Consider the following 20,654-nt stretch of genomic DNA (forward strand, 5'->3'; position numbering starts at 1 on the left):
TTGTTGTTGTTTTATTGAGTATTTTATTATGTCAGGAATTGTGCTAAATGCTATAAATGTATGATCGTATTTCATCTATGCAATGTATTTTTTTCATTTCTTTTTTTTATTATACTTTAAGTTCTAGGGTACATGTGCACAACATGCAGGTTTGTTACATATGTATACGTGTGCCATGTTGGAGTGCTGCACCCATTAGGTATATCTCCTAATGCTATCCCTCCCCGCCCCCCGACAGGCCCCGGTGTGTGATGTTCCATCCTGTGTCCAAGTGTTCTCATTGTTCAATTTCCACCTATGAGTGAGAACATGCGGTGTTTGGTTTTTTGTCCTTGCCATACTTTCTTGTTTCCTCACATGCCTCAGTTTTTTTTTTCTTGAAAACCAGATGTTTTGAATGTTATAATGTAGAAACTCTGGAAATCTGATTGATTCTCCCAGTCCCCTGGTCTTGTTGTTGCTGCTTATTGTGGTTGTTGTTGGTTTAGTTAGTTTTCTTAACTAATTTTGTAAAGCCTATATTTTTTTGGTATGTGTGGCCTCTGAAATATTTGTTCCATTAGCTTTAGTCAGTTATTGATTTTACAGAGATTTTATTAAACTCCTGGAAGCAAAACAAAGAAACAAACTATGAAAACAAAAAGCTTTCTTAGTTTTTGAGGGTTGGTTCTGTGTTGGGGCTCTCCTTCATTGCTTAGCTACACAGTTTAAAGTTCTGCCTTTGCCTTCATTTTCTGCTTGTGCAGTGCCTGAAATTTAGCCAGAATTGAGAGCCTAGTCTTCTCAGTTCTTTTGTGAGCACACATCTAGAAATGGGTCCATGCATAGTCTTCTATAGTCCTCAGAATACATAAAATGTTTTGAAGCCATTATTTCCCTAAGCATCCCCCAAGTATCTCAGCCTCTTTCTTCCTGGGATTTTTTTTTTTTTGAGATGGAGTTTTGCTCTTGTTGTCCATGCCCAGGCTAGAGTGCAATGGTGCAATCTCGGCTCACCACAACCTCTGCCTCCCAGGTTCAAGCGATTCTCCTGCCTCAGCCTCCCGAGTAGCTGGGATTACAGGCATGCACCACCACGCCTGGCTAATTTTGTGTTTTTAGTAGAGATGGGGTTTCTCCATGTTGGTCAGGCTGGTCTCGAACTCCTGACTTCAGGTGACCTGCCCGCCTCGGCCTCCCAAAGTGCTGGGATTACAGGCATGAGCCACCGCGCCTGGCCCTTCCTGGGATTTTTCCATTTGTCTATTGCTTTTCCCAGATGTTATTCCTTGTTCTGTGTAGCTGTGACTAATACATTTGCTTTAAAATTCTTTCCACAACCAGCACCAGGGAAGGTGCCTCAGCCCTGGGGAAGCTCTAGTGCAGGTGACAAAAAGGTAAACCATTGAGGTAATCCTTCAGGGAACCACCAGATAGGTCAAACTACACAATCACAGTTCACTGAAAATAAGGTCAATATCACTTCCTCTGGTACCAGTAACCTGCACCTGCAATATAAGCTGCCATTTTTAAGACTACTGATGGGCTGAGGGTTGGAGGATGGTCTCAAGGTAACCAAAAATGCCACAGAACTCTCACTGAAATTTAGATTTTTTATTCATTAAGTGTTCTCCTGGCTGCTGTAATTTTTGCTTAGATTCCAGAGTTCTGAAAAAGTTGCTTCTGACAGTTTTGCCAGCCTATTCATTGCTTTTATGAAAGAATGGAGTTCTGGAATTCCCTACTCCACCATTTCCATTAATGTGGGTGTTTACAAGGCTTTTAAAAAGTAGATAAAACAAAGTTCATATGGAAGGGTTCCCATATCCAGCAATATGGAAGACTAACCGTTGTGGAGGGCCTTGTAAAAAGACCATTCCTTTTAGCAGTGTTTGTAACAATAAAACGTAGAAACAATATTTCAGTCCTTTTTCAAGTCATGGTAACTATTATGAACTAGTATGAACCAGTGGTGGTTGTGTGTTATCGAATCTTCACTTTTAAAAATGGGTGTGTCAAAGAGTGGGTGGAGATAATTTTTAATATATTTGACTGCTTGACCATTAGTATCTAATGGAGATATTGCACATCATCCAAAGGTACTGGACTTTAAGCTGACTGTAGTAACTGTGTGTTCCATATGTGAGAAGAGGGATACATACACTTATTTGGGTGGTCAGAGGGGCAAACTATGGCAGATAACACACTTATATACCACTACTTAGATCTAACCACATGAATTACCTCTGGACAATGAGCTGTAAATGGAAATTTTTGGGTGTGGCTTCTGTGAAAACTCCTTAGAGCTGGCTTGTATATTAGATCTGTTGCCTGGAGTTCCAGCAGACATATTGTCACCATGAGTTAACTTTGAGACTGGAAGCCTCACTTGAAGGATGGCAGAGAAGAAAGATTAGGAGTTGAAATCCCTAATGAAATTACGGAGCTATCATCCTAGGTTCATTCTGAGTTTCTTATGTGAGAAAAATAAAAACCATATTTCTTTCTTTCTTTCTTTTTTTTCTTTTGGTTTTAAGGAGCAGAGAGTTTAATAGGCAAGAAGGAAGGGAGAAGACAGAAGGAAGAAACTCCCCCATACCGAGACAGAGGGAGGGGGGCTCCAAAGCCGAAAGAGGAGGCCCCCCCAAAAACCATATTTATTTCATTAAAAAAATTTATTTTAGGTTTCGGATACATGTGAAGGTTTGTTACATAGGTGAACTCATGTCATGGGAATTTGCTGTACAGATTATTTCATCACCAAGGTATTAAGCTCAGTACCCAGTTGTTATCTTTTCTGCTCCTTTCCCTCCTCCAACCCTCCACCCTCAAGAACACCCCAGTGTGTATTGTTCCCTTCTTTGTGTTCATGAGTTCTCATCATTTAGCTCCCGCTTATATGTGCGAACATGTAGTATTGGATTTCTGTTCCTGTGTTAGTTTGCTAAGAATAATAGCCTGTAGCTCCATCCATGTTCCTGCAAAAGACACGATCTCATTCTTTTCTATGGCTGCATACTATTCCATGGTATATATGTACCACCTTTTCTTTATTCAGTCTGTCATTGATGGGCATTTGGGTTGATTCCATGTCTTTGTTATTGTGAATAGTGCTGCAATGAACATTCTCATGCACGTGTCTTTATGGTAGAATGATTTATATTCCTCTGGGTATATATCCAGTAATGGGATTGCTGGGTCAAATGGTAGTTCTGCTGTTAGCTCTTTGAAGAATCACTACACTATCTTCCACAATGGTTGAACTAGTTTACACTCCCACCGACAGTGTATAAGTGTTTGCTTTTCTCCACAACCTTGCCAGCATCTGCTATTTCTTGACTTTTTATTTTTATTTTTAGCCATTCTGACTTGAGTGAGATGGTATATCATTGTGGTTTTGATTTGCATTTCTCCAATGATCACTAATGAGCTTTTTTTCATATGCTAATTTGCCCCATGTATGTCTGTTCATCTGTTCATGTCCTTTGCCCACATTTGAATGCGATTTTTTTCTTGTAAATTTATTTAAGCTCCTTATAGACACTGGATATTAGACCTTTGTTAGATGCATAGTTTGTAAAAATTTTCTTCCATTCTGTAGGTTGTCTGTTTACTCTGTTGATTGTTTCTTTTGCTGTGTAGAAGCTCTTTCATTTAATTAAATCCCATTTGTCAATTTTTGCTTTTGTTGCAATTGCTTTTGACATCTTTGTCATGAAATCTTTGCCTGTTCCTATGTCTAGGATGGCATTGCCTAGGTTGTCTTCTGGGTTTTTGTAGTTTTGGGTTTTACACTTAAGTCTTTAATCCATCTTGATTTTTGTATATGGTATAAGGAACGGGTCCAGCTTCAATCGTCTGCATAGGGCTAGCCAGCCCAGCACCATTTATTGAACAGGGAGTGCTTTCCCCATTGCTTTTGTCAGCTTTGTCAAAAATCACATGGTTGTAGGTGTGCGGTCTTATTACTGGGCTCTCTATTATGTCCCATTGGTCTATGTGCCTGTTTTTTTCTTTCTTTCTTTCTTTTTTTCTTTTGAGACAGAGTTTCACTCTGTTGCCCAGGCTGGAGTGCAATGGCGTGATCTTGGCTCACTGCAACCTCCATCTCTCAGGTTCAAGCAATTCTCCTGCCTTGGTCTCCTGAGTAGGTGGGATTACAGGCGTGTGTCACCAAGCCTGGCTAACTTTTGTATTTTTAGTAGAGACGGGTTTTCACCATGTTGGCCAGGCTGATCTGGAACAGCTGACCTCAGGTGATCCACCTGCCTCGGCCTCCAAAAGTGAAGGGATTACAGATGTTGTATCAGTACCACGCTGTGTTTTGCTTACTGTAGCCTTGCAGTATAGTTCGAAGTTGGCTAATGCGATACTTCCAGCTTTGTTATTTTTGCTTAGAATTGCCTTGGCTATTCGGGCTCTTTTTTGGTTTCATAAGAATTTTAAAATAGTTTTTTCTAGTTCTGTGAAGAATGTCATTGTTAGTTTGTTAGAAATAACACTGAATCTTTAGATTGCTTTGGGCAGTATGGTCATTTTGTTGATATTGATTCTTCCTATCCATGAGCATGGGATATTTTTCCATTTGTTTGTGTCTTCTCTTATTTCTTTGAGCAGTGTTTTGTAATTCTCATTGTAGATATCCTTCACCTCCTGAGTTAGCTGTATTCCCAGGTATTTTATTTTTTGTGTGTGGCAATTGTGAATGGGATTGCCTTCCCAATTGGGCTCTCAGCTTGGCTGTTGTTGATGTATAGAAATGCAAGTGATTTTTGTACATTGATTTTGCATCCTGAAACTTTGCCAAAGTTGTTTATCAGCTGAAGGACCTATTGGGTTGAGAGTATGGGGTTTTCTTTGAGAAAAATTTTTTATTGTGATATAAAATGCACTTATAAAATGTCCACCAGAAGGCATGTAATTCTTCACTGCCATATAAATTTATTGGGAATATGTTATTCATTGTCTAGGTATGATAATGCCACCTAAAACATACTGTAAATGATGAGTTATGCTCTATAACAAATGCATCACTGATTTTCAGCAATCATAGGTTTAATAATAATTAGTTTAAGACTATAATCACATCTATATTCTGGAATGTCCATTTACTTTAATGTAGTGTAGTGGAATTTAGAGTATAATTGCACATAGATGGTACAGAAAAACATTCACTTCTAAATTATTTTATACCTTCATGACAGGTAGTCTTCCTGACTGAAAATAACTGCTTCAGCTATGGTCTGCAACACAGCTCCAGGATTCTTAATGCAATAATTTGGGTGTATGTATGTCTGTTTATGTGTGCTCCCATGGAACAACTTATATCTTTAATAAACAAGTGCAACATTATTGTCAATTATTTTGCATGTTTAAATACTATAGTCTGATTATTTGTAAACAAACAAAACCCCACACAAATACTCTAAATTCTATATAAAAAATCAGTCAACCCATAATTATTCTAATATGCTTTACTTACTTGAACACAAATTTCTGAAAGGTACATATATTACCTTAGATAATAAGGTTTAGAAATGAGTGCTTTGGCCGGGCGCAGTGGCTCACACCTGTAATCCCAGCACTTTGGGAGGGCAAGGCGGGCGGGTCACCTGAGGTCGGGAGTTCACAACCAGCCTGACCAACATGGAGAAACCCCGTCTCTACTAAAAATACAAAATTAGCCAGGCATGGTGGCACATGCCTGTAATACCAGCTACTTGGGAGGCTGAGGCATGAGAATCACTTGAACCCTGGAGGCAGAGGTTGCAGTGAGCGGAGATCGTGCGATTGCTCTCCAGCCTGGGCAACAAGAGCAAAACTCCGTCTCAAAAAAAAAAAAAAATGAGTGTTTCACCCTATGAAATGTGCATTTCTGATAACTGATTTACGCAGCATAAAGTTTAGATCAATAAATTACAAATCCTGGATCCCCACAGCTCATTTAGAAAATGCCTCAAAGTTATGGTTTTTGTAGCAGGTTTAACAGACTAAACATGAAGTATTCTAGCTTCCTCTATTTTAAGTATCAAAGAAATATGAGGCTCAAAATCTCTCTAGGTTGTAACTGAAAATGCAAAGCATTAGAAGACAGTTAAATGTGGTTTGAAATACAATATTAATTGAAAGGAGATTATTAAGGTGTTTATCTGTGTTAGCCTGTTAAATACTAGGACTTTAACGTAATTTTAAATCTGAATATTTGTTCAGAAGTGACAAAGAACACAATTTGCCTATAAATGTATGGTTTTGGAGAAAAAAGTCAATCCTGATTTTTAAAACTCTTTCAACATTTTTTATTTCCTTTTGAATGATATTAATTTAAATTTCAATCTGAACATAAATGTTTGGCTTCACAGAGCCTTAGATAATTTACTAAGGCTGTTTAAAGTCTTTCAATGTCATCAGAAATCCTGCAGTATAGAAAATATCTGGTATCCTTAAAGTTTCAGAGTGAGCTGATCTGCAATTTTAATGCTGTTTAAAAAAAAGTCAAATATAAAAGACTGCTGCAATATAAAGCACTATTTCTAAAAGTTGCAGAGATGATCCTATAGTCTGACAGAGTTAGCACAGCTACTCAGAATAAGCAACTTCTGGCCTTTTCCGAGGCACACTAAGTTTCCAGCTTAGAAAATACTCTAGCCTGGTCTTTAACATATTCATTAAGTGATAAGAATATTTTAAGGTCTTTCTGTCCTACAAGAAAGTAGTAAGTTTATCCTTCGAGACATCACACTTTCTAGAACTGGCCCAATTGTATAAAATTTTAAGAAGTATGTGAAAGTGTAGAATCAACACTATAAAAACAGTGTGACAAAATTAAACATTATGTTGAACTCTTTTCTAGCTTTAAGTCAAAAATAGAAATCATGACTCTTCTGTAACATTAATTTAAAAAATACATAGAAGTGACAAGTGCTATTTTCCAAAAAGTACAATTTTTTCCCTACTTTATATCAACATGGAATGATTTCAGTTCTCCTGTATTAAAAGCTGGACTTTTAAAAAACTAGTATTGCTATGTTTAATCTGATGACTTGAATCAGTAGTAGCTTCATTTTCCACTGGGCCCCTAATTAGTCTTCGAATTCTTCTTTTTCCTGCATGCTGCTTGGGATGTACTTCTTCACAAAGGAAGTCTGAAGTCAACTAATCCTCATTGTCTATCTCAATCTTTCTAATTACATCCATTACAACATCCATAGTTGTCTTTCTACAATTTCTAGCAGAGGGCTCTTGCAGCTAGAATACAGCATCCGTTCTCTTATACTGCATGTGTATCTGGGCATTGAATAGATAAAAACTATGGACTCTAAATAGTCTCCTTCATGGGAATGTTTATACAGAAAGAAATGGTAATGAGCTGAATCCTTGGGAATCCTCTTTGGCAAATCTTTTAGTTCTGTATTTGTTGTGTTGGCCAAAATTATAATTTCATTTTTTATGTTTATTTCCAACTGCACATAGTTCAGCTGTTATTTATTTTTTCCAAAGCCTGAAAAGCTTCTCGAGAAATAGGAAATGCTACTCCTTGTAGTGTTTGATGCTTAGCGTCCACACCCACGTCAGTCTGTACCTCATTGATTTTAATGTCATAATTTTTCCTCAGCTGCAGTCAGTGGGGCAGGGGAAGATTGTGAGAGCAAACATTTTTTATATCCATGTAATGATACATCTTCCTTTACTGTTCCAAATACTTCATCTTTAACGTGGCCACCTCCAGATTCCTTTTCCAGAGTTGCTCTTGTTGCTGCATATAACCTTTTTTGACGGACATGAGAATGATCTGGAAACCATGCAATGAATATCCATTCATATCCCTGGGCATTCTGAGAATCTAACCTGAATAATATATAGCACAGTTGTTTGTCCTCCAACAGGGGTAAAACAAAGGAATCATAATCCTTATCCCAGGAATCTGAAGGCTGACTATATATGATCCAATCATAAGTTGCTCATTTTCAATAGATATTTTCAGAAGTCTGTACTTTCCATTTCTGGCTCTGGCAAGATCTCTTTGACATCTTCACTTGCTTGGATGCAGGTCTGGTGGGACGTGGCGGCGGCCACTAGCTCCTGGCTCCGATGCTGAGTGCAGCCGAGTATGGGGTTTTCTAGATATGGAATCATGTCGTCTGCAAACAGGGATAGTTTGACTTTCTATGTTCCTATTTGGATGCCCTTTATTTCTTTCTCTTGCCTCACTGCTCTGGCTAGAACTTCCAATACTATTTTAAAGTCTTGTGCCTCTTTTAAAGGGGAATGCTTCCAGCTTTGCCTATTCAGTATGAAGCTAATAGAAAATCAGACGGATTTGACAAGATGATTCACAGGAGAACAAAACCAAATGATCAAACAACATAGGTAAAGATGCTTAAATGTATCTATCATTCAAGGAAATACAAGTTAAGTATCAATGAGATGTCACTACACCTGTTATATCGGCACAGATGTAAAAAGAGTGCTAATGCCTAGTATTACAGATATGTTGGGAAAGGGTATGCTGAATAAAACAGATATTTAAAAAAAATGGGGTCGGGTGGATGTCAGGAGCGCCGCCGCCGCCGCAGGACCTTTTCCATTCCCGCCCGCAGCCCCGCGCCCTCCCAGCCTCTGGCGCCTCCCCGCGGCCATGCGACAGCGACCCAGCCACCCCCGGAGCGCAGTCCTCGAAGGATGAAATTGAAGATAATTCAAATGACCGGACCCAGGCATCCAAAAAGAGGCGAATGGGCTCAGGAGATGGTTCTAGGAGCTGTGAAACTTCAAGTCAAGAACTTGGCTTTAGTTACTATCCAGCATAAAATTTGATAGAGTACAAATGGCCACCTGATGAAACAGGAGAATACTATATGCTTCAAGAACAAGTCAGTTAATATTTCGGTGTGACCTCCTTTAAAAGGAAATATCCAGATTTAGAGAGACGAGATTTGTCTCACAAGGACAAACTCTACCTGAGAGAGCCAAATGTCATTACTGAAACTCAATGCACTCTAGGTTTAACTGAGCAGTGATGAAGTGATTGTTTTAACGATAAAGGAATATCCAGCCAAACATGCTAAGTATTCTGTTATTCTACAAGAAAAAGAACGTCAACGAATTACAGACCATTACAAAGAGTATTCCCAAATGTAACAACAGAATACTCAGAAAGTTGAAGCCAGTAAAGTGCCTGAGTATATTAAGAAAGCTGCCTGTAATCCCAGCACTTTGGGAGGCCGAGGCAGGCGGATCACGAGGTCAGGAGATCAAGACCATCCTGGCTAACGCGGTGAAACCCAGTCTCTACAAAAAATACAAAAAATTAGCCGGGCGTGGTGGCGGGCGCCTGTAGTCCCAGCTACTCGGGAGGCTGAGGCAGGAGAATGGCGTGAACCCGGGAGGTGGGGCTTGCAGTGAGCCGAGATCGCGCCACCGCACTCCAGCCTGGGCGACAGAGTGAGACTCCGTCTCAAAACAAACAAACAAACAAACAAACAAACAAACAAAAAAGCTGCCAAAAAAAGCAGCAACTTAAACCGGGAACGCATGGAAGAAAGAAGAGCTTATTTTGACTTGCAGACACGTTATCCAGGTGCCTCAAGGGAAGTAGGAAGTTTTGCCAACAGGGCGAACAAAGGTCAGTTCTTACCCAGTGGCTCTCATCCCCGGACAGTTCCAGGAATATTATAAGAGGTACTCACCAGATGAGCTGTGGTATCTGCCATTAAACACAGCCCTGTACGAGGCCACTCTGGATCCTGAGCTCCCTGCTCTAGACAGCGACGGTGATTCAGATGACGGCGAAGATGGTTGAGGTGATGAGAAGCGGAAAAATAAAGGCACTTCGGACAGCTCCTCTGGCAAGGTATCTGAAGGGGAAAGCTCTCCTGACAGCCAGGACTCTTTCCAGGGAAGACAGAAATCAAAAGACAGAGCTGCCACTCCAAGAAAAGATGGTCCCAAACGTTCTGTACTGTCCAACTCAGTTCCTGGGTACAAGCCCAAAGTCATTCCAAAAGCTATATGTGGAATTTGTCTGAAGGGTAAGGAGTCCAACAAGAAAGGAAAGGCTGAATCACTTATACACTGCTCCCAGTGTGAGAATAGTGGCCATCCTTCTTGCCTGGATATAAAGAAAATAAAGGACTCAAATATTACCACTACACAAAACCACCAAACTGTAATGATTAATGACAAGAGAGAGAGAAAAAAAACAAAGAATATACAAAACAACCAGAAAAAAATAACAAAATGACAGAAATAAGTCTTCACATGTAAACATAAACAGATTAAATATTCCACTTAAAAGACATACACTGGATGAATAGATTTAAAAAACATAATCCAACTGCATAGTACTTACAAGAGACTCACCTCACTAGTAAAGACACATATAGACTGAAAGGGGTTGATAAAGATATTTCACACAAACGGAAATCAAAAGTGAGCAGGATTAGCTATAATCATATAAGACAAAACAGACATTAAATCAAAAAAAGTGAAAAAAGGACCAAAACTATCATTATATAATGACAGATCAACCCAGCAAAAAAGATATAACAATCCTAAATATATATGCACCCAATACTGGAGCATCCAGATTCATAAAGCAAACATTACTAGATCTAAAGGTAGAGACAGACTGCAGTGCAATAATAGGAAGGAACTTTAACATCCCACTGTCAACATTAGATAGATAATCTAGACAGAAAATCAACAAATAAACATTAGACTTAAACTGGACTTTAGACCAAATGAACCAAACAGACATTTACAGAACATTCTATCCAACAACTACAGAATATACATTCATCAGCACATGGAATATTCTCCAGGATGGACCATATGTCAGGCCACAAAATGTCTCAATAAATTTAACACAATGAAAATCATACCAAGGATATTCTCAGGCCACAAGGAAATGAAATCAACTATAAATAAACACCAAGAGGAACTTTAGAAACTGCATAAATACATAAAAATTAACCAACATGCTCCTGAACAACCAATGGTCAATAAGGAATTTAAGAAGAAAAAAAATTCTCGAAACAAATGAAAATTGAAACATAACATACGTAAACCTGTGGGATACAGCAAAAGCAGCACTAAGAGGCAAGCTTATAGCAATAAATGCCTACATGAAAAAAGTAGGAAAATGACAAATTAACAATATAATAATGTATGTGAAGCTGCTAGAAAAGCAAGAACAAACCAAATACCAAATTAGCAGAAAAAGGAAGTAATAAAGAACAGAACTAAATGAAATACAGACTAAAAAATACAAAGCATCATGATTGAAAAAGTTGGTTTTTGTTAAATTGATAAACTGCCAGCTAGACTAACCAAAAAAGTAGAAGACCCAAACAAACAAATTAGAAATGAAAAAGGACACATTAAGTCATATATGTAAGAAATACAAAAGATTACCAGAGACCATTATGTACAACTGTATGCTGACAAACTGATAAACCTAGAGGAAATGGATAAGTTCCAGGAAACATACAATGTGCTGAGACTGAATTGGGAAGAAATAGAAAACATGAACAGACCAATAATGAGTAGCAAGATTGAGTCAGTAATAAAAAAGTCTCCCAATGAAGAAAAGCACAGGACTGGACAAATTCACTGACAAATTCTACCAGAACTAATACCAATTCTCCTGAAACTATTCTAAAAAATGGAAGAGGAGAGAACTCTCCTTAACTCATTCTATGAGGCCAGCACCACCCTGATACAAAAACCAGACAAGAACACACACATAGAAGAAAACTACAGGCCAATATTTCTGATGAACATAGATACAAAAACTCTTGACAAAATACTAGCAAACTGAATCCAATAGCATATCAGAAAGATAATACACCATGATCAAGTGGGATTTATACCAGTGATACAAGAATGGTTCAACATGTGCAAATCAATAACCTCAATATATGACATCCATAGAATAAAGGACAAAAAACATATCATCATCTCAATAGATACAGAAAAAGCATTTGATAAAATTCAACACCCCTTCATGATAAAACCTCTCAACAAATGGGGCATAGAAGGAAAAGATGTCAAAATAATAAAGGCTATATATGATAAACCCACAGCTGATATCATGCTGAATAGGGAAAAATTGAAAGCCTTTCCTCCAAGAAATGGAAAAAAAACAAGAATGCCCACTTTCACCACTCCTATTCAACATAGTATTGGAAGTCCTAGGTATGGCAATCAGGCAAGAGAAAGAAATAAAAGGCATCCAAATTGGGAAAAAGGAAGTAAAATTGTCCCTTTTTACTGGTGCCATGATCTTGTATCTAGTAAAACCTAAAAACTCCACCAAAAAATTCTTAGATTTGATAAGTAAATTCAGTAAAGTTCCAGGTTAAAAACATCAACACTAAAAAATATGTAGCATTTCTATACACCAATAATGATCTACCCACAAAAGAAATGAAGATGGCAATTCCATTTACAATAGCTAAAAATTAAAATATCTAGGAATAATTTTAATCAAGGAGGTGGAAGATCTTTACAATGAAAACTACAAGATGCTAATGAAAGGAATTGAAAATGATAAAATTATATGGGAAAACATCTCATGCTCATGGATCAGAAGAATGAATATTATTAAAATTGTGATTTTCCCAAAGTAACCTACAGATTCAATGCAATCCCTGTCAAAATACCAATGTCATTTTTCACAGAATTACAAAAAAAGAATACTAAAATTCACATGTAACCAAAAAAGATTCCATATAGCCAAAGCAATTCTGAGCAAAAAGAACAAAGCTAGAGGCATCACATTACCTGACTTTGAAATATATTACAAGGCTATAGTAACCAAAATAGCATGTTATGGTATAAAAATAGACACATAGACCGATGGTCAGAATAGAGAACCTAGAAATAAATTCACATATTTACTGCCAGCTGATCTTTGACAAAGTTCACAAGAACATTGGGGAAAGGACACCTTTTTCAATTAATGGTACTGGGAAAATTGGACAGCCATATGCAGAAGAATGAAACTTGATCCTTATCTCTCACTGTATACAAAAATCAACTCAAAATGGACTGAAGACTTAAACATAATACTCAAAACTATAAAAATAATAAGAGAAAACCTAGGGAAAATTCTTCTGGACATTGTTCTAGACAAATAATTTATGATTGAGATGTCAAAAGCACAGGCAATAGAAACAAAAATAGACAAATAGGACTCAAGTAAACTAAAAAGTTTCTGCACAGCAAAAGAAATGAGTGAAGAGACAACCTTTTGAATGAGAGGAAATGTTTGCAAACTATTCAACAGGGGACTAATATCCAGAATATACAAGGAAATCAAACAACTCAACAATAAAAAAATCTCATAAAATATGGGCAAAGGGCATGGCCAAAATGTACATAAAGAAATGCTCAACTTTACTAATCAACAGAGAAATGCAAACCAAAACCAAAATGAGATATCATCTCACCTCAGTCAGAATTGCTATTATTAAAAAGACAAAAAAAAAAATTAACAGACGTTGGCAAGGATGTGGAGAAAAAGGAACTCTTATACACTGTTTTTGGGAATATAAATATAGCCACTATGGAAAACAGCATGGAGATTTCTGAAAAAACCAAAAGTAGCACTACCATAAGATCCAAAAATCTCACTAATTGGCATTTATCCAAAGCACGAGAAATCAGTATGTCAAAGGGATACCTGCACTCTCATGTTTATTATTGCATTATTCACAATAGACAAGGTATGGAATCGATCTAAGTGTCCATCAACAGATAAATGGATAAAGAAAGTGTGGTATACATACACAATGAAATAGTATTCAGCCATAAAAGAGAATGAAATCCTGTCATTTGGAACAACATGGATGGAACTGGAGTTGTTATGTCAAGTGAAATAAGCCAGGCACAAAAAGACAAAAATAGCATGTTCTCACTTATATGTGGGAGTTAAAAAAGTTGATCACATGAAGATAGAGAATGGAAAGAGAGATAACAGAGACTGGGGAGGGTGATTGGGAGGAGAAGGGAAGATGAAGAGAAGTGTGTTAAAAAGTACACACATAAATAAGATAGAAGGAAAAAATTCAATGTTTGATAGAAGAGCAGGGTGACTATAGTTACAAAAATGTATTGTATTTGGGTAATGGACACTGTAGATACCTTGACTTTATCACTATGCATTACATACACATAATAGAATTTCATATGTATCCCATAATTTGTACTGATAAAAAAATTTAAAAGAAAGTGAACCATCAGGCCAGGCGCAGTGGCTCACGCCTGTAATCCCAGCACTTTGGGAGGCCGAGGCCGGTGGATCACAAGGTCAGGAGACTGAGACCATCCTGGCTAACACGGTGAAACCTCATCTCTACTAAAATTACAAAAAAAAAAAAAAAAAAAGATTAGCCGGGCGTGGTGGCGGGCATCTGTAGTCCCAGCTACTCAGGAGGCTGAGGCAGGAGAATGGCGTGAACCCGAGAGGCGGAGCTTGCAGTGAGCCAACATGTGCCACTGCCCTCCAGCCTGGGCGACAGAGCGAGACTCCGTCTCAAAAAAACATCAGAGAGACATTCTCCTGCAGGTTTTAGAGGAAGAGAACAATCAGCTATGTTGCGAAATGCCTATACAGAGGGGCAGCCTCTAGTAATTGAATGCCAACCCAACCCCAACAAACAGCTACCCAATAACCTAAGACCTCAGTCATATAGCTGCAAGGAACTGAATTCTGCCAAAAACTTGAATGAAGATGGAAGAGTCACCTGGGCCCCATATGATAACTGTGTTCCCGACCAACACCTTGAATGCCACTTTTTGATACCCTGAGCAGAGGACCTTAGCAGGCTATGCCCAGACAACTGACCAATGGAAGCTGTGAGATAATAAATAGCTGTTGTTTTAAGATACTAAGTTTGTGGTAATTTGTTACCCAGCAATAGAAAATTAATACAGCATGCTTCTTGTTTCTAGACCTATCCTGGGTAGACAGAGATGTGCGGTTGTCATTCAAGTGTAGGCAGTACAGTTCTGGCCTCTGGTTAACTGCTTGAAGTCTATTTCCTGGCCACTAGCCCTCGTGTTGGGTATGTTCTGTCATTTCGTCAGTGGTGTTAAGGACCAGTCATGATCAATCCTTATGCATTACATAGTGTTAGTATCCCATTCCCTCACTCCCATCTCACTATATGTTCCTACTCTATTTCTAGAGCACAGAGAACTTACCTTCTTGTGTTATGTATGTTATGCAGCTTTTAAAAATTATTTGAAATATTACACATATCATCTTTTTGTATTTGAAGTTGGAGGGGTATGTTTATGCATGTGTGTCATTTGACATGTAGGCCCAGAAATCCAAAAGTACTTAAATTGGTAAGAATACTAAATCTGCAATAAACAAGCCAGTAAAATAGATTATCTTCAGCAAAATAGTATCTTGTAAATGCTGTACCTTGGAGGAGCCAGGGTTTGTTCTAAAAACTCCTCAATTTTAATGAAGTCTGTTTTCAACTCCTTGTTATACACCAGGAACGGAGGATTGGTACCTGGGGCTAAGTCCTTTAGTTCTTCAGGCTTTCTATGATTATTAAAAATAAGCAGAGTTAGGTCTCTAGATAAAGTACACATTAAATAAACACCAATATTTTATTGGTATCTACCAATCTCAATTCCTAGAATTTAACATGTCCTGATTTCTCTTACCTGGTCATGTCAACAGTTGTCACATTAAATTTAACTCCTTTAAGCCAGAGGATCATGAAAAGCCGTTGGCAAAAGGGACAGTTTCCAATACTCTCTCCATCACTTCCAGCCTATTAAGATAAAGAGAGACCTCAGTTCATTTGTTTGTTCAATAAGTATGTATTTAGTTCCTACTAGGAAATGAGCCAGTTGCTAGAGACAAACATGGACATTCTTAATCTCATGTACTCCATCATCTATGGACAGAGAGATATAGGGAAGCAAATAATCTCATTATATGTAAAGTTACAACTGTGATGGGTACATAATAATAATAATAAATTTTATATATTATCAGAATTTATATAATTTTCCTATTGATAGACATTTAAGATATTCCAAAATTTTTACTACTCTAAGTACTTCAGAAACAAACATTTCTGGGCATATAGCTTCTTCCACTTCTGAGATTATATCTTTAAGGTTAATCTTTAAAATGAAAATGGTCAGTAAAATGTATGCACATTTCCCATTTTGATAGATCTTACCAAATTTCCTTTCATTTTTTTTAAATATTATACTTTAAGTTTTAGGGTACATGTGCACATTGTGCAGGTTAGTTACATGTGTATACATGTGCCATGCTGGTGCGCTGCACCCATTAACTCGTCATCTAGCATTAGGTATATCTCCTGATGCTCTCCCTCCCCCCTCCCTCCACCCCACAACAGTCCCCAGAGTGTGATATTCCCCTTCTTGTGTCCATGTGATCTCATTGTTTAATTCCCACCTATGAGTGAGAATATGCAGTGTTTGGTTTTTTGATCTTGCGATAGTTTACTGAGAATGATGATTTCCAATTTCATCCATGTCCCTACAAAGGACATAAACTCCTCATTTTTTATGGCTGCATAGTATTCCATGGTGTATATGTGCCACATTTTCTTAATCCAGTCTATCATTGTTGGACATTTGAGTTGGTTCCAAGTCTTTGCTATTGTGAATAATGCCTCAATAAACATACGTGTGCATGTGTCTTTATAGCAGCATGATTTATAGTCATTTGGGTATATACCCAGTAATGGGATGGCTGGGTCAAATGGTATTTCCAGTTCTAGATCCCTGAGGAATCGCCACACTGACTTCCACAATGGTTGAACTAGTTTACAGTCCCACCAACAGTGTAAAAGTGTTCCTATTTCTCCACATCCTCTCCAGCACCTGTTGTTTCCTGACTTTTCAATGATTGCCATTCTAACTGGTGTGAGATGGTATCTCATTGTGGTTTTGATTTGCATTTCTCTGATGGCCAGTGATGATGAGCATTTTTTCATGTGTTTTTTGGCTGCATAAATGTCTTCTTTTGAGAAGTGTCTGTTCATGTCCTTCACCCACTTTTTGATGGGGTTGTTTTTTTCTTGTAAATTTGTTTGAGTTCATTGTAGATTCTGGATATTAGCCCTTTGTCAGATGAGTAGGTTGCGAAAATTTTCTCCCATTTTGTAGGTTGCCTGTTGACTCTGATGGTAGTTTCTTCTGCTGTGCAGAAGCTCTTTAGTTTAATTAGTTCCCATTTGTCAATTTTGTCTTTTGTTGCCATTGCTTTTGGTGTTTTAGACATGAAGTACTTGCCCATGCCTATGTCCTGAATGGTAATGCCTAGGTTTTCTTCTAGGGTTTTTATGGTTTTATGTCTAAAGTTTAAGTCTTTAATCCATCTTGAATTGATTTTTGTATAAGGTGTAAGGAAGGGATCCAGTTTCAGCTTTCTACATATGGCTAGCCAGTTTTCCCAGCACCATTTAATAAATAGGGAATCCTTTCCCCATTGCTTGTTTTTCTCAGGTTTGTCAAAGATCAGATAGTTGTAGATATGCGGTGTTATTTCTGAGGGCTCTGTTCTGTTCCATTGATCTATATCTCTGTTTTGGTACCAGTACCATGCTGTTTTGGTTACTGTAGCCTTGTAGTGTAGTTTGAAGTCAGGTAGTGTGATGCCTCCAGCTTTGTTCTTTTGGCTTAGGATTGACTTTGCGATGTGGGCTCTTTTTTGGTTCCATATGAACTTTAAAGTGGTTTTTACCAATTCTGTGAAGAAAGGCATTGTTAGCTTGATGGGGATGGCATTGAATCTGTAAATTACCTTGGGCAGTATGGCCATTTTCACGATATGGATTCTTCCTACCCATGAGCATGGAATGTTCTTCCATTTGTTTGTATCCTCTTTTATTTCCTTGAGCAGTGGTTTGTAGTTCTCCTTGAAGAGGTCCTTCACATCCCTTGTAAGTTGGATTCCTAGGTATTTCATTCTCTTTGAAGCAATTGTGAATGGGAGTTCACTCATGATTTGGCTCTCTGTTTGTCTGTTGTTGGTGTATACGAATGCTTGTGATTTTTGTACATTGATTTTGTATCCTGAGACTTTGCTGAAGTTGCTTATCAGCTTAAGGAGATTTTGGGCTGAGACAATGGGGTTTTCTAGATATACAATCATGTCATCTGCAAACAGGGACAATTTGACTTCCTCTTTTCCTAATTGAATACCCTTTATTTCCTTCTCCTGCCTAATTGCCCTGGCCAGAACTTCCAACACTATGTTGAATAGGAGTGGTGAGAGAGGGCATCCCTGTCTTGTGCCAGTTTTCAAAGGGAATGCTTCCAGTTTTTGCCCATTCAGTATGATATTGGCTGTGGGTTTGTCATAGATAGCTCTTATTATTTTGAGATACGTCCCATCAATACCTAATTTATTGAGAGTTTTTAGCATGAAGGGTTGTTGAATTTTGTCAAAGGCTTTTTCTGCATCTATTGAGATAATCACGTGGTTTTTGTCTTTGGCTCTGTTTATATGCTGGATTACATTTATTGATTTGCGTATATTGAACCAGCCTTGCATCCCAGGGATGAAGCCCACTTGATCATGGTGGATAAGCTTTTTGATGTGCTGCTGGATTCGTTTTGCCAGTATTTTATTGAGGATTTTTGCATCAATGTTCATCAAGGATATTGGTCTAAAATTCTCTTTTTTTGTTGTGTCTCTGCCTGGCTTTGGTATCAGAATGATGCTGGCCTCATAAAATGAGTTAGGGAGGATTCCCTCTTTTTCTATTGATTGGAATAGTTTCAGAAGGAATGGTACCAGTTCCTCCTTGTACCTCTGGTAGAATTCGGCTGTGAATCCATCTGGTCCTGGACTCTTTTTGGTTGGTAAGCTATTGATTATTGCCACAATTTCAGCTCCTGTTATTGGTCTATTCAGAGATTCAACTTCTTCCTGGTTTAGTCTTGGGAGAGTGTATGTGTCCAGGAATTTATCCATTTCTTCTAGATTTTCTAGTTTATTTGCGTAGAGGTGTTTGTAGTATTCTCTGATGGTAGTTTGTATTTCTGTGGAATCAGTGGTGATATCCCCTTTATCATTTTTTATCACGTCTATTTGATTCTTCTCTCTTTTTTTCTTTATTAGTCTTGCTAGCGGTCTATCAATTTTGTTGATCCTTTCAAAAAACCAGCTCCTGGATTCATTGATTTTTTGAAGGGTTTTTTCTGTCTCTATTTCCTTCACTTCTGCTCTGATTTTAGTTATTTCTTGCCTTCTGCTAGCTTTTGAATGTGTTTGCTCTTGCTTTTCTAGTTCTTTTAATTGTGATGTTAGGGTGTCAATTTTGGATCTTTCCTGCTTTCTCTTGTGGGCATTTAGTGCTATAAATTTCCCTCTACACACTGCTTTGAATGCGTCCCAGAGATTCTGGTATGTTGTGTCTTTGTTCTCATTGGTTTCAAAGAACATCTTTATTTCTGTCTTCATTTCGTTATGTACCCAGTAGTCATTCAGGAGCAGGTTGTTCAGTTTCCATGTAGTTGAGCGGTTTTGAGTGAGATTCTTAATCCTGAGTTCTAGTTTGATTGCACTGTGGTCTGAGAGATAGTTTGTTATAATTTCTGTTCTTTTGCATTTTCTGAGGAGAGCTTTACTTCCCAGTATGTGGTCAATTTTGGAATAGGTGTGGTGTGGTGCTGAAAAAAATGTATATTCTGTTGATTTGGGGTGGAGAGTTCTGTAGATGTCTATTAGGTCTGCTTGGTGCAGAGCCGAGTGCAATTCCTGGGTATCCTTGTTGACTTTCTGTCTCGTTGATCTGTCTAATGTTGACAGTGGGGTGTTAAAGTCTCCCATTATTAATGTGTGGGAGTCTAAGTCTCTTTGTAGGTCACTCAGGACTTGCTTTATGAATCTTTGTGCTGTATTGGGTGCATATATATTTAGGATAGTTAGCTCTTCTTGTTGAATTGATCCCTTTACCATTATGTAATGGCCTTCTTTGTCTCTTTTGATCTTTGTTGGTTTAAAGTCTGTTTTATCAGAGACTAGGATTGCAACCCCTGCCTTTTTTTTCTTTTCCATTTGCTTGGTAGATCTTCCTCCATGCTTTTATTTTGAGCCTATGTGTGTCTCTGCATGTGAGATGGGTTTCCTGAATACAGCACACTGATAGGTCTTGAGTCTTTATCCAATTTGCCAGTCTGTGTCTTTTAATTGGAGAATTTAGTCCATTTATATTTAAAGTTAATATTGTTATGTGTGAATTTGATCCTGTCATTATGATGTTAGCTGGTGATTTTGCTCGTTAGTTGATGCAGTTTCTTCCTAGTCTCCATGGTCTTTACATTTTGGCATGATTTTGCAGCGGCTGGTACCGGTTGTTCCTTTCCATGTTTAGTGCTTCCTTCAGGAGCTCTTGTAAGGCAGGCCTGGTGGTGACAAAATCTCTCAGCATTTGCTTGTCTGTAAAGGATTGTATTTCTCCTTCACTCATGAAGCTTAGTTTGACTGGATATGAAATTCTGGGTTGAAAATTCTTTTCTTTAAGAATGTTGAATATTGGCCCCCACTCTCTTCTGGCTTGTAGGGTTTCTGCCGAGAGATCCGCTGTTAGTCTGATGGGCTTCCCTTTGAGGGTAACCCGACCTTTCTCTCTGGCTGCCCTTAACGTTTTTTCCTTCATTTCAAC

At 38.1% G+C, this 20,654-nt stretch overlaps 1 protein-coding gene and 2 pseudogenes across 7 annotated transcripts in view; 1 reads left to right on the forward strand and 2 right to left on the reverse strand.

Moving 5' to 3' along the window:
• CLIC2 (chloride intracellular channel 2) overlaps positions 1-20,654 on the reverse strand; it is a 107,617-nt gene that overhangs the window by 7,175 nt on the left and 79,788 nt on the right. For 6 of the 7 annotated variants that reach the window (XM_054677155.1, XM_054677154.1, XM_063804701.1 and 3 more), the window contains 2 exons: positions 15,664-15,773; positions 15,413-15,538 (listed from right to left, as the gene is read on the reverse strand). In XM_054677155.1, coding sequence (XP_054533130.1) covers positions 15,413-15,538; positions 15,664-15,773 — 236 coding nt within the window. The remainder of the gene's footprint in view (positions 1-15,412; positions 15,539-15,663; positions 15,774-20,654) is intronic. The other variant, XM_063804703.1, reaches the window with a different exon arrangement.
• Positions 6,862-8,209, reverse strand: LOC134809343 (twinfilin-1-like; annotated as a pseudogene).
• LOC107970935 (PHD finger protein 10-like) lies at positions 8,697-12,981 on the forward strand (annotated as a pseudogene).

Source organism: Pan troglodytes, chromosome X, assembly GCF_028858775.2.
Source record: "Pan troglodytes isolate AG18354 chromosome X, NHGRI_mPanTro3-v2.0_pri, whole genome shotgun sequence".
NCBI lineage: Eukaryota > Metazoa > Chordata > Mammalia > Primates > Hominidae > Pan > Pan troglodytes.